This window comes from Talpa europaea (assembly GCF_964194135.1).
Source record: "Talpa europaea genome assembly, chromosome: 1".
NCBI classification, from domain to species: Eukaryota; Metazoa; Chordata; class Mammalia; order Eulipotyphla; family Talpidae; genus Talpa; species Talpa europaea.
The window spans coordinates 39972662-39987554 of NC_140073.1; the positions used below are offsets into that span (position 1 = coordinate 39972662).

The 14893-nt window shown below is 48.2% G+C and overlaps 1 protein-coding gene across 1 annotated transcript in view; it reads left to right on the top strand.

Annotated features, from left to right (window-relative positions):
• The window catches only part of OTOG (otogelin), a gene marked incomplete at both ends in the record, with an annotated part of 72398 nt that overhangs the window by 16770 nt on the left and 40735 nt on the right, over positions 1–14893 (top strand). The window contains 7 exons of the mRNA XM_084240272.1: positions 465–642; positions 2698–2822; positions 4283–4495; positions 5877–6069; positions 6981–7055; positions 7561–7604; positions 8965–9118. Coding sequence (XP_084096398.1) covers positions 465–642; positions 2698–2822; positions 4283–4495; positions 5877–6069; positions 6981–7055; positions 7561–7604; positions 8965–9118 — 982 coding nt within the window. The remainder of the gene's footprint in view (positions 1–464; positions 643–2697; positions 2823–4282; positions 4496–5876; positions 6070–6980; positions 7056–7560; positions 7605–8964; positions 9119–14893) is intronic.

Below are 14893 nucleotides of genomic sequence, written 5' to 3' on the forward strand. Positions count from 1 at the left end.
AGCCCTGGAGAAAATTAAAAAGAATAAGAGCTCAACATTGAGAGAACAGGAATGTGGGGGGGGGGTGCAAAGAGACCAAAGAGATGCAAGCCACAAGAGGTAGACAATCTAAAATTTAATCTTGCTACACGTGAATCTAAAACCACACTTTGGACTTTCGGGTGGCCATTGTGAAAAGAATAGTAGGAACAGAAATAGCCATTGCTAGAGGAGGAAATTCCTCAGGGAATTAAAACTTTACAATTGGCACTTGACCTTAAAATTCTCAGCAGGGCTGCCTGCATCCTGATTTCATTGTCAAACAGAACTTCTTCAAGGCTCCCTAAGCCAAGCCCACAGTGGGGCGTGAGTGTGTGTGCCCCTTGGTGCAGGGTTCCTATGGGCCACGCGGGTGGCAGCAGTGAATGGGGTGTGTTTGTTTATTGACCCTACTTCCTAAATGCCCATTCTGGTTCCGTGCCCAGATGCCTTTGAGATCAGGAGGCTGTCCTCTGTGTTCCTGCGGGTGAGGACCAACGTGGGCGTGCGCATACTGTACGACCGTGAGGGTCTGCGGCTCTACCTGCAGGTGGACCAGCGATGGGCAGAGGACACTGTGGGCCTCTGCGGCACCTTCAATGGCAACACGCAGGACGACTTCCTGTACGTGCCCTGCCCGGAATTGGAGGGAGAGAGAGAAGTGGGGCCCTTTGGTCCGGGTATTTAGAAGCATTGCCCCTATTTCACCGCCACCCTGCTCCCTTCTTGTCAGAAAGGGAGAAACAAGGACACCATGAAGAATAACAAACACCACTGGGTTAACACGTTCTCCCACCTCCCTTCTCCACAGGCAGTTCCTGAAAACTCCTTTGCCCTCCCTCTCTGTCTAGATAGGAAGTGGTCACTCAGGGGTAGTGAAGAGGGCGAGGGGAGGAGCTCGCTTCCTGGACATCAACGTTCTCTAAGACTCCAGACTCCACTGGGGGGGATAATAGGGAGAGAGCAAGGTGTCCATGGGGTGGGGGTCTACCTGTTACCCACATCACTGCCCCAGAGCAGTGAGACCACTCATGGCCAGTGCACTGTCTCCACCCAGAGGGCACATCTTGTAGGGGAGCGAGCAGCCCACGCCCTCCACCCAGGCCTGCCCACCACTCCAGACGGCTGCTCTAACACCAGCCCCACTGGGCCAGACAGAAGGAGGCTGCGTTTCCCATTGTACATGCTGTGCAAAGCGCTCTGCTTGTTCCTGTTTTCCCGAGTGGGTCTGAATTCTCATTTCTGGCTGAAGAAAGTCCCCATCTTTCTTTTTGGGCCCTCATTTTACCTGACATGCACTATGCATTATTTTTTCCTCTACGCTTAAGTATGGTTCATAGTCTTTGTACAGAAGACTTCCAGGACATGGGGTTCTGGGTGCTCATTAACATGCTTATTTCTGGGTCCCATTCCTCAAGAATCTGATTAGGGTGAGGTCCAGGAGTGCCATTTTACACAAGCACCATGGCAAGTCTGGTAGATGAAATCTATGGACCAGGCCTTGAAAAAATACTGCTTTACAGGGAGGCCTTAAAATGGGTTTTAAGTAGTTCATGATTTTAATTGAACACCTTTAGATGAGTGTGAGCTCCCAATGAGCTAATAATATCAACATCCCTCCTTTCTATCCCACCAGCCGGTCTAACCCACTTACCTGCCCTGCCCAGTGCTTGAAGTTTGCACACTGAGCTTCCCAATATTCAGGGAAAGGCTATTACCCAGGAATGATTGAGGCTCTGGACACGGGCATGGCTTAAGGAACTTGAGAGGGGACAGGAGTCAGACCTTTCGGAAAGGGGAACAGAGGGTTGATCTTGAGGCTAGAGGTTTAAGTTACATGCATTGGGTGATGCAGAAAAAAAGATGAGGACTTTCTTCAGCCAGAAATGAGAACTCAGGCACACTTGAGAAAACAGGAACAAGCAGAGCGCTTTGCACAGCATGTACAATGGGAAACGCAGCCTCCTTCTGTCTGGCCCGGTGGGGCTGGTATTGCAGCAGCCGTCTGGAGTGGTGGGCAGGCCTCGGTGGAGGGCGTGGGCTGCTCGCCCCCCTCCAGGATGTGCCCTCTGGGTGGAGACAGTGCACTGGCCACGAGAGTGGTCTCACTGCCCTGGGGCAGTGATGTGGGTGCCAGGTAGACCCCCACACGTGGACACCTTGCTCTCCCTATTCTCCCCCCAGTGGAGTCTGGAGTTTTAGAGAACGTTGATGTCCAGGAAGCGAGCTCCTCCCCTCACCCTCTTCACTACCCCTGAGTGACCACTTCCTACCTAGACAGAGAGGGAGGGCAAAGGAGTTTTCAGGAACTGCCTGTGGAGAAGGGAGGTGGGAAAACGTGTTAACCCAGTGGTGTTTGTTATTCTTCATGGGTTATTCTCCCTTTCTGACAAGAAGGGGGTGGGGCTGAAAGTGAGGCAGTGTCTGCTCCCAAACTCATTTTGAGCCCCTTTGGAGGCTGTTAAACATGATACGTGTGTGCACAGTGTATACCCACAGTTGTGTGTGTTTGAATGTGACTGTGGCGACACCCTCGATTATTTTCAAGTCTGGCATGTGTTTGTGCCCTGGGCAGGTGCATGTGTCCATGAACAGGCAGGTGCTTACCTGTGTGTGTGTGGTAAGGTCACCTGGGTCAGCACAAGCAAGTGTGTGAACGTGGCTGTGTCCTGTCTGCAGGTCTCCAGTGGGTGTGCCGGAGAGCACCCCACAACTCTTTGGCAATTCTTGGAAAACACTGTCCGCCTGCTCCCCACTGGTCTCTGGCTCTCCCCTGGACCCCTGTGATATGCACCTGCAAGCAGGTGAGGTGGAGGGAGAATGAAAAAGAGGGAGTGATGGGGGTGTGACTAGTTTGAGAGAGGCTTGATGAGAACTCGCCTCTAGGAGTGAGAATGAGGATGCTGGTCAAACTGGGTAGGAGTAAGAAGAGGAGGAGCTGTGGGAGGGAACCAGAGTTCCCTTCTGGTGAGGGTTAGGCAGACAGGAAGCTCCATGTTCCACCACTGTTATGTACACAGACATTTACACTGGCTTCCCCATCTCAGGGCAAAAGTCAAGTCCTCACAGTGGCCACTGGCCTGACCCTGTCTGCCCTTCCCTCTTATCTCACTGCCTCCCCCGCCGTCCACTCTGCTTCAGACATGCCAGCTTCCATGCTGTTGTCCCCACACAGCCAGGTTCCTCTCCTCTCCAGGCCTTTGCACTTGCTGTTCCCTCCTCCTGGAATGCTTTTCCCTCATTAGCACAGGCTCTACTCCCTCACCTCTTGCAAGTTTTTGCTCAAACGTCATCTTCCCACAGAGACCTTCCTCACCAAGTGATTTTAAATTGCAGTGGTTTCTCCAGCGCCACCTTGCACTCCCAGCCTCCGTCCTAGCTTTCTCTTTCCTTACATTCTCCACCTTCTTCTTTTTTTTTTAAAAAAGATTTATTTATATTTATATATTTATTTATTTATTTGTTTGTTTGTTTGTTTGTTTATTTATTTATTTATACAAGCACTGGGCACAGTCAGAAGCGCAGGAGGGTGAGAGAATTCACCAGAGCCAGAGCGGGGAGCAGAGCAGGCAGAAGGACCGAAGTACACTGCTGAGGGGAGCAGCGGGCGGCAGGAGAGGTCTGCGCGCCATGTGGGACCCTCGCCTGTGGCCGGGGATCAAATCGGCGCTGCAGAGGCTGCAGGCAGCTTCGCAACCCAGCGCTCAACCGCTGCGCCACCGGGGAGACCCTCTCCACCTTCTTTTTTTTTTTAAAAAAAAAAGATTTATTTATGCATACAAGAGCTGGGGTACAGGTCAGAGATGCAGAGGGTGAGAGGATTCACCAGAGACAGAGTGGGGAACAAAACAGGCAGACTGACTGAAATACACTGCTGAGGGGAGCAGCGGGTGAGATAGGAGAGGTCTATTGCACCGTGGGGATCACCCCCCTGGCTGGGGATCAAACTCATGTTTCAGTGGTTGAGGATAGCTTGATAGCGCTGTGTCTTTAACCCTTGAGCCACCAGGGAGGCCCAGATTCTCCACCTTCTGATTTACTAAATTGTTTAGGGTCTGTCTCCTCTGACCAGAATTAAGTGCCACGAAGGCAGGGAATTTTGTCTGTTTTGTTCATGCATGTGTCTCTTTCCAGTGCATGACTTCATGCCTGGCCTGAGGAGGAATGCGTGTGCACACACAGAGAGGCTCCACGCACACGCACAGTCTGGGTCCTGGGGCCGCAGGTAAACCCCTGAGCCCTGGCCACTGTTTTTTGTCTCCAGCCTCCTTCGCAGTGCAGTCCTGCAGCGTGCTCACGGGGGAGCTGTTCGCACCCTGTTCTGCGTACCTGAGCCCCGTGCCCTACTTTGAGCAGTGCCGCCGGGACGCCTGCCGCTGCGGACAGCCCTGCCTGTGTGCCACCCTGGCCCACTATGCCCGCCTGTGCTGGCGCCACGGGCTCCCTGTCAACTTCCGCGCCCACCTGCCAGCCTGCGGTGAGGGCCCCACACATGTGTCTGTGAGGGCAGCTGGGGGAGCCGGAGCTCCAAATCTGTGTGTCACCTGCCCCCCTGCACTCTCCACTGGGCTATCCCAGGCTCCTCCACCCTCACCCACCTGCTGCCTCTCCCTCACTGCTTCTCCTCCTGTGCTCTCCATCTCTCCCAAGGGCCCCAGCCTTTGGATCACCCTGGCCTGATACTTGGCACAGGTGACACATGACTACTATTCTCTTACCCTCCCCTTTCAGCCCATCACCAAGTCCCACCTGTCCTGTCAATCCCAGCCCCTCATTTCTTACCCCCTCTGCTGCCACCATCCTACTCAGAGCTCCCACAGCCTCTTGTTGCAGCTCGCACAAACTTTCTAAAGACCACTGGCTCCCTGGCCAATGGGTTTGAGGACACGAGCTGCCCTGCCCACCCTAGTATGCCTGGGGCACTCTCCCCATGTCTTACACCTGTCTCTGTACCCCTCAAGCTCAGCTAATTGCCCCCTTCTCAGCAAGCTTTTAGCAAATGCTTGTTGAATAAACAGAAAGGCACACTACCCTGAGTCAGGAGGCCTGTCTTCTCTTCCAGCCCTGCAGGTAACTTGCTGTGTGTCCCTGCTGTGCCCCTGTCCTCTCTCAGCCAGTTTCTCCAGAGGTGATTTACAGGACTAGCAGTTCCTAACCCTGGCTGCACATTAGAATCACCATGAGAACATTTAAAAAAAAATGCATTTATTTGGGCCACATCTGTCAATTAAAAAAATTACTTGGCAGGAGGCTGGGTATCAGCATTTATAAAAGTTCTTCGGTTGGCTATGAGGTGTAGCCAACCGGGTGAGAACAACTGAACTTGGTAGTTTCAGTGGGTTTACTGACCGAGGGCGAACCCGGGGAAGTGGGAGTCCCTGAGTCTTGGGACAAAGACCCCCAGAGGCTGCGAGAGAGAGCACAATTGAGCCTCGGTCTGAGTGTGTTATAGCTGTGAAAGTGAAGGGTGATGTGTGTGTATTTGCACACCTGTGCATGTCTGGGTGTCTGTGTGTGTGATGGGTTGGATGCAGGCTGTTGGGAGGTCACCACCACCTCTCCCCATGTATTACTGAAGAGGAATGCCCTGTAGAGAAAAGGAAGCACCAGTGCAGGATCCAGGCTGAACTTGTAAGTGGGGCCCGGACTTTCTACTCTGCCATTCTTGTGTAGTTAGTGGGACTCTGGACTGAGATCTGCATTCATATCCCAAATCCCAACTCTGACTTTGACTTGCTGTGTGACCTCAGTCAAGTGTCTTAACTTCTCTGGTTTTCAGCTCTCATCAACATAATCACCTCACCCCACTAAGCTGTGGGGAGAAGGTTGCCAAAGCATGGTTCCATTGCCCACTACAGCCCTGTCCTGTGAGACCACCAAGGTATATAGCCCCTGTGTGACTCCATGTGGACACACCTGCCAGGACCTGGCCAACCCTGAGGCCTGTGGGGTTGATGGCAGCAGTGACCTCGGTGGAGATGAGTGTGTGGAAGGCTGTGCCTGCCCACCAGACACCTATCTGGACACCCAGGCTGACCTTTGTGTCCCCAGGTAAGCAGGCCAGCTTGACCTCTGTGTCAGTGGGGCTGAGGCTAGGGGTCTCTAGGGCCTCTTCATCCTACTTCTCACAGTTGTAGGCTAGAGCTGGGTAGGTGGGTGGGCTCCTTCCTCTCCCAGTTTCCCTCTATAGCTTTTGCTCTTTAGGCAGCTGCAGTTCAGCTTCCCCACAGGGCAGAGCAACCCCCACAGAGCCAAGACAGTCTCCCTCATCTCCCCTCTCCTTCCACAAATAGTTCCTGATGTCCTGGTGTATTCCAGACATTTCTACGCTCTGGGAATTCGGCACCAAACAAAGGAGAATCCTGCTGTCAAGGAACTCACATTCTAGGTGTTGAGAAATAAACAGACACCTGATGGGTCAGCTGCTCACAAGAGCTATAAAGTCCAATGAAGCAGAGTGAGAACAGGGAGCTGTGGGGTGGGAAGGGGCTATTGCCGTGTGGTACAAGGTGGAGGCCTTTCTGCTGAGGTGATGTTTGAGCAGAGACCCAGAGGAAGTGAGGGCCATCAGAACAGATGCTGGGAGTGAGTGACCAGAGCAAGAATATTTGCCCTGCTCCTCACCCGGCATGGGCTCAGAAAGTGTGGGTTCATTCTTACTGCCTTACCCTTCCTCAGTTCAGGTGAGGCTGGCTTTGGGCGTGTACAGACCAGTGAGGCTGTCCTTGTCCAAGTTTGAGGGATGGCCCCTGGATCTGGGCCTCAGCCCTGACCTCTGTCTCTGTACCAGGTCGGCTCCCCCACTCCCGGGAGAAATGTCACATGTCACAGTAGATGTTATTACTTTTCTCTGTGACCTTAAGCCCCTGGCAGACTCAGGAGGTAGGGAGGAGGGTGTCTGGGGGAGGGGGTGATCCCTGTCATTTCCAGCTCTCATTTTTCTCTCTTCCCGGGTTTGATAGGAACCAGTGCTCCTGCCACTTCCAAGGAGTGGACTACCCACCTGGAGACAGTGACATCCCATCTTTGGGCTACTGGTGAGCTCCTTGGGAGGCAGCATTACTGTCCTCTCTTTATTTTTTTTTAAAGATTTATTTATACAAGAGCTGGGGTACAGGCCAGAGGCACGGGAGGGTGAGAGGATTCACCAGAGACAGAGCGGGGAACAGAACAGGCAGACTGATGAAATACACTGCAGAAGGGAGCAGCAGGCATGACAGGAGAGGTTGGTATCTCCCCGGGAATCGAACCCGCACTGCAGAGGCTGCAGACAGCTTCACAGTGCCACGCTCAACCCGCTGCACCACTGGGGAGGCCCACTGTCCTCTCTTTAAATGAAGTTGCTACTGAAGAAAACACAACTGAACAGAACTTTCCAAGAAGCAGCACCCACCCTCCCCTCTGTGCAGGGAACCAGGGATAGGAGTGGGGATAGGTGTCTGAACCCTGTGGGGACCTGAATACAGGCATTGAGGGGGTTTGTTTCTGGGCTCTGCAGTGACGGGGTTGGCTAATCTAGTTTCTTTCTCTCTCCCTCTTCAGCCACTGCAAAGATGGAGTCATGAGCTGTGATAGCAGAGCCCCATGTAAGAGTGACTGGAAGGGTGGGGCATGCCCCCTGGTGGGGTTATGGAGAGGAGAGGAAGGAGCTTAAGGACAGATCAGAAAGGGGAGCGCCCACCCCAGGTCTTGCCCCACACTGAATCTGCTGCATTCCTTGCCCTCCAGGAAAGACTCTAGGTTAGAGGGTCTTTTCCTAAAATCAGTCTCACCCACAGTCTCACCCTAGTGGCTGCTTCTTGAATAGAGGCCAAGATTCTGTATCCTTTGGGGCAATTGGGTGGAGTGTCTGGACAGTCCCTTGACCTTCCCTGGATCTTGGATCACCTTAGTCTGAGCTGTCACATGTCTACTGAGGTGACTGCACAGCCCAGGTGGGGGTCACATAGATAGTGAGGACAGCCTGGGCCTTGGGGACTCTCCCAGCAGTAGAGATGGGGGAGGGGTCACAATGTTGGGTCAGCCTGAGAGGGCCGGAGGAGGGTCCGACAGGGGGTTGGAGCCTTCAGAGGGGCTCCAGGATGGAGGAGGTCACTAAAGTAGAGGGGATCAGGGAACAATCATGTTACCCTGTGGGTTCATTTCTTGCCCAGCCCTCACTAGCTGTGCAGTCCTGGGTTACTCACTTCACCTCTCTGAGCTTTCGTTTACTCTTGTACGTAACCTAGATTCCTGGATTCTCCCCATGTCTTGTGTATATTTCAGAAACTGTTTTCCTTTTAGTCACTTCTGTGGCCATTTCTTTTTCTCTGCTCCATCCCAGGCGGGGCATGGCACTCCACTCCCTTTTATCAGTTTCCCTAAAAAAGATCCCTTGGACCAAGTATGAGAGTGCATGGGCAACTCAACTGAAGGCTTAGGAGTTAGGTTTATGCCACAGAAAGACAGGCATTGGGAAGCTGACATAACAGACATAACATCTCTGTTATGTCTTTGCCCCGTCTTCCACGCTGCATGACTGTGCTCTTCTGGTCCCTCTCCTGGTCCCTCCGGGGCATCCTTTCCCTGTATTATCCCTTTTGCAAGCAGATGTGGCAGCTCTCCATTGTATGAGAAAATGGGATCTGGTAATAGATCTCTGAGTTGAGGCAGCATTAAATAAGTGGGTGAACGTGGAGTGCCAGAAACAATACCTGGGGGGAGGTGCTGTCTTGGTGGCAGTGATGGTGGCTGTCCTGTTGTGTGACAGTAGCGCCCCTCCCTCAGGTTGTGATGTGTATCTGGAATGCACGGGACACCTTAGAGCAGCCAGACAAGAAAGCGTCAGAGCCCCATCTGGGTCCCAAAGTCTCCTTAGCCACCCCAGGTCCACCCCAGGCCCAGATGTTCCCGGCACTCTGCTTAAGTGTCCCAGCTCTCCTAAGTGCCCTCCCTTTTCTCTCGCAGCTGCTGCCTGCCCAGCGGGCCAGATCTTTGTCAACTGCACTGACCGGCACGCAGACCCTGAACTGAGCAGAGAGAGGACGTGTGAGCAGCAGCTGCTGAATCTCAGCGTGCCAGCCCGGGGCCCCTGCCTTTCGGGCTGTGCCTGTCCCCAGGGGTATGTATCCAGGATGCGAGGGGCTCCTACTTCTGCTGCTGGCAGAATCAGGACCACCAGGTGGGGTGCAGGGTGGGGAAAGCCTCGCAGCCTTACAGGGAGTGACAGTGATGGCCGGTGAGGAATTTAAGCAGGAGCAGGGTGACCCACCCTGGAGTGGCTGCCACTGGGCTCCGCTTCTTCCCCACATGTGACCTTGGACAAAGAAAGCCTCTGCCTCTTTGAGGTTCAGTCTCCATCTGTAAAATGGGAAGAAGAAGAATACCTACCCCTGACCTTTACTGCTCACATTGTTGTGAAGAGTAATGAGGTACCAAAGTGGAATCAGTGAGAGGGGTACGTGGTACACATGACATGCACGGGGGATTGAAGGCTGTGAGAGGGGAGACCCATCCTGTGGCTCTTGTGCTCTCTCTGCAGTGGTTGGATGGGAGCCCTTGGGTGGGAGGCCAGTATCCCTGCAGCACTCTAAAAAGAAAGGCCCACCTGGTGGAGAGTCTCCCTCCGGGGTGCCCGGGAAAAGCTGTGAGATTCCCATGTGGCTTCTCTACACTGAGGTGGCGGCTGGGGTCCAACACCCCACTCTTCGATGCTCATTCATGACTCTGGTCTCCCCTCAGGTCTGTGGGAGAGAACCGAGGGGCCCCTCATGCCATGGCTGGGAGGCACAGGGCTGTGCCCGTCAGCCTTGCAGACACCAGGAGGTCAGCCAGGAGCCTGACACAAGCCTGGCAGCAGGGGAGGTCAGGGTGGGCAGGGTAGGCAGGGGAAGGGCCAGTCAGGTGGAATTTTCCTTTTATGAAGAACTGTATAATTTTTTCCTTCAGTCCCAGAGTGTCCCTGAGACTCATATGAAGAAGCTGAGGCTAGAGATAGGGCAGAGGGAAGTGGTCTGCCCAAGGAGCCATGATGGCTTATTCTAGCCTTCCCATTTGGCCGGAGTAAGACCAGCCGAGCTGGTTCTTGTGAGAGTGAATGAGCCAATGACTGCAAAGAGCCAGGCACTGAGGAGCAAGCGCTCTATAAATACCTGCTTCCTTTCACTTCTTAGTGCTGAAGCCCCATCACCTCTTGGGGTATTTGCCCACGGCCTGATGTGCAGTATCTCATGTGCAATGAGGATGTACACACATTCCAGAGGTGCTTGTCAAAAGGAAACTATCATAGTCTAACTTGTAAAGGAAGGATAAGCATTTCCTGCCATCCTGGAACATCCTCTTGGGAGCCAGGATAGGGCTTCCAGTGATGTCCAAGAATTTTCCTTAACCTCTTCCTGGAACCCTGGGCCTCATAGTCCCCATGCCAACTCCAAACTGTTTTTAAGACTCTCTTGGTGCTGTGAATTGCTCCAAAGGACTCTGGGCCCACTGCAGGGGTCTGCCGCTCCAGATTTCTTTGCATCTGGGTGCTGAGCCAAGGGTCTAGGGTAGCTCAGTGTCCTGAGCACAGACTCTGGAGTCAGACTTGGATCCTGATTCTGCTACTTGCTGGGTAAATTAGTAAACTTCTCCCTGGTCTCAGATTCTCATCTGCAAAGAAGCCACAGAGTAAGCACTCGATGTAAGCAGATAGCATTGGCTTCCTTCATTTGAAGTCCATGCACTTGCAAATGCCCCCTGAGAGGGTGTCTTAACAAGTAAAGAGGGTGCTCTATGGATTGAGAGCACCTTGAGGACAGAGACCTCAAGTCTTGGTAGGTGCCTGTGTGTCTGCGTACAGTAGGTGCTCAGGGATGCAGCCAGGCCTGCAAAGACAAGGAGAGGGCTGGGGATGGTGGGCAGCAGGAAAGCCCCCTGAGGAATTGGCAAGAGACAGGACCTGGGGCTGAAGGTGGGAGGTGGTGAGCCAGGCCATGGCTGGTATCTGATGCAATTGTGAGGAGAGGGGCAAGAAACCGATATTTGTTGTGTATCTACTAGGCTTGAGGCAGTGTGCCCAGGTCTATAATTAAATTTTCATAATGACCTTGGGAAGAAGATGCCATTATCCCTGTTTACACATGAAAAAAATAGAGGCTTAGAAAGGTTAAGTGGTTTCAGGGAAAACATAGTGGATTAATCACATTCTTTTTGTTTTTCCTGCTTCCTCCCACAACCGCAATGAAATGTTAGTAATGGAGTAAAAAATAGTAGAAATCCCCCAGGGACAGGGAGAACAGGACAGGGGTGACAATGACAGGAGATCAATAGAGTTTGAAGAAGGAATGAGGATGGATGTGTAGAACCTGACCTTGCAGAGCAAGGTTAATGGCTGATGCCTCCAGAGGGGAAAGCAAAGAAGGAGCAGTACCAGGCATCTCAGGGACAGGCTGGTGGGAGGGAGGCAGGAGGATGAGCTGCTGGTCTAGGTCAGGAAGTTAGTTCCCAGTCTCCTGGCCCTCAGGAGAAAGGTGGTAAGCGCCTCCAAAGAAACCCAATCAGAGACTTTGATCTTGGGAGCATCAGGAGGGATGTGCTGCAGAGAGAAAAGACCGATTAAGTGCAAGTCTACTGGGACCCCAGCCCTCTTCATGGTGTTTCTTAGAATAGAGGGAGGCCTAGAAGGTTTTGCCTCCCAGGCAACAGAGGAAAGAGGATTTTCTTTTTTAATTGGCTAGGTCAAGAGGAAAAAAAAAAACGAATGAAAACAGATATTTTGGGAGCTCCCCAACAAAATTGTGGGTCCCCCTCCATAAGCTTTGATATCTCACTTTTTTCCCTTTTAATTTTACAAAGTGAAGCCTAATTTATATGCAGTAAAATGAAGATTATAAGTATACAGTTTGCTAAACTTTGATAAATTTATACCCTCTTGTGACCCACCCCTCTACCAAGCTGTAGAATTCTTTCCATCACCTCAAAAAAAAAAAAAAATCCCCTCATACCCTGTTTCTCTTCCTAGTTGGTTCCTTCCTCACCAGAGGCATCTAGCTATTCTAGAAAGTCATGTAAAAGAAACATACCGTATCTGTCCCTGATATCTGTTTTCTTTTCCCTACCATGTGTTTTCGAGGTTGATCCACCTTGCTGCTTTTGCTCATAGTTTGCCTTTTCATCACTCAGTAATATTCCAGAGTACGAACTTAACAATAATTCATTTATCCTCTCAAATGTTGAGGGATTTTTGGGTTGTTTCCAGTTTGGAACTATTTTGAAGACAGCTGTGTCTTTCTCTTGAATGAACACTGCAAAGTGGAATGACTGGGTCTTAGGGGAGATGCTTATGTAACCACATAATCCAAAATACTTGTTTGGCTTACAGTCTTACTGGATGAGAATTCAGGCTGTTCTGCATCCTCACCAACACTTGCTGTTTTCAGTCCTTTGGGTTTTTGTTACTTTAGTAATACATAGTCATTTCTCATTATGGTTTTAATTTCTGTCTCTCTAATGACTTAAAGTGAGTACATTTTTGTGTACTTTTTGGTCATTTGTGTATCTTCCTTTGTGTAGTGTCCATTCAAGTACTTTACACATTTCTTTTCTCTTTTTGATTATTTTTTTTAATTGAGTTATAGAAGTTCTAGTTGCAAGTCCTTTATCAGATACATATATTCCAAATATTTTCTCCTGGTCTATGGTTTGCCTTAATATGTGTCATAATATGCCTAAATATCTGATAAGAAGTATTTAATTTTGATGCTGTCTAATTTATAATTTTTTCTCTGTGATTAATACTCTGTGTTCTGTCTAAGAAATCTTTGCCAACTCTAAGTTTTCAAAGATAGTCTCCTGAGTTTTCCTTTAAGGGCTTTATAGTTTTATATTTTTATAGCTTTTATATTTGGATCTATAGTCTATCTAAAATTATTATATTTTGTATATATTGTAAAATAGAGTCAAGTTTAATTTTATTTTGTCCAATGGAAAGCTAGTGGTTTTAGCCCCAATTTAAAAAAAGACTTTCTTTTCCCCATTAAATTGATTTGGCACCTTGATGAAAAAAATCAATTGACTGTATAAATGTGGGTTTATTTCAGGATTCTCTATTCTGTTCCATTGATCTGTTTGTCTATTTTTAGGCCAGTATCTGAAGCTTTATAGTAAGTTTTGACATCAGAAAGTGTTGGTCCTCCAAGTTTGTTCTTTTCCAAAGTTTCTTTCTTTCTTTCTTTTTTTTTTTTTTTGGCACTTCTAAGTCTTGACATATCCATATAAATTTAACATAAGACTGCCAGTTTCTACAAAAAAAGCCTCTGGGATTTTAACTGTGATTGTGTAAAATCTGTAGCTCAATTTGGGGAGAACTGGCACTTCACACTAGTGAGTCCTTCAATCTGTAGTTGTGATATTATCTGTCCATTTGATGGATCTTCTTTAATTTCTCTCAGAATGCACATAGTTTTCATTTAAAAGTTCTGCACATTTCTCATTAATATTTATTCTAGATATTTGATTTTTTGTTGTTGCATAGCCCATCTAGATTGTCAAGCTTATTAGTTAAGCATTATATCTAATATTTCCTTATTTTACTTTTAATATCTCTAAGATGTAGTGCTGTCTCCTCTTATTCCTGATATTGGTAACTTGAGTTTTTCCTTTTTTTACTATTCAGTCTAGCAAGGGGGTATCAATTTTATTGAACTTTATAACTTCTAGTTTCATTGGTTTTCTCTATTTTACTTATTTTCTGCTCTTATTTTTATTATTTCCTTCTTATTCATTTTGGATTTAATTTGCTCTAATATTTCTACTTTAGATCTTTGATAATAATTCTTTATTATTTTCTAATATAACTACTTAAATTTATAAATTTTCCTGTAAGCTCTGTATTAGCTGCACTCTACAAATTTTGATATGATGTGTTTTCATTACCACTATTGTAATTTTGAAGTATTTGGAGATTTCCCTTTTATCTATTCCTGATTTCTAATTTAATTTCACTGTAATCAAAAGATATACTTTGTATGACTTTAAGCCTGTGAAATTTATTGAGTTTTTTATGGTCCAGTTGCCTTGACATCCATGTATTCTTATAAGTAATGTGTATTCTGCTATTGTTGGATAGACAGCCCTTTAATTGTCAATTAAGTCAAGAGCATTTTCAGAATTGATGATTTTTTTTTTTGCCTGTTTGTTCTATCATTACTAGAGAGGTGTGTTGAAACCTCCAACTGTAAGTGTGAATTTTTCTCATCCTCCTTTTAGTTGTTTGAGTTTCTGCTTCCTTTTCTTTGAAGCTCTATTATTGGTGCATGCCCACTTAGGATTGTCATATTATCTAGATAAATTGACTCTTATATTATTATGAAATATCCCTTCTTATCACTGTTAATACTACTTGTCTTGAAGTCTATTTTATCTGATGTTAACATAACCACTCCCTCTTTCTTATTAGTGGTGTTTGTGTGGTATTTTCCCCCATCATTTTACTTATATCTGTCTTTATATGTCAGTCTTGTTTTTTCAAATAGAATATAATTGGGTTTTGCTTTTTAAGCATATGTTAGTATCTACCCTTTAATTGGAGGGTTTATACATGCATTTAAAGTAATTAGATTGGTTGTAATATGACCGTTTTATTATTTCACATCTGTTTATTTAATTGGTCTTTGTTTTCTATTCTGTGCTATTTTCTTTTTCTTTTGGTTAAGGTTTTTATTTTTTGTATTCTATTTTATCTCCTTTATTTCATTATACCTGTATATCTTCATATTTTTATTTTGTGTTTTTTCTAGAGATTATAGTAAGTGTTTTTCCTTTATCACAGTCAACTATGAATTAATATTTCACCACTTTATATATAGTACTCACAACAGCACACTTTCATTTACTCCCTTCTTGTTCTTTGTGTTGT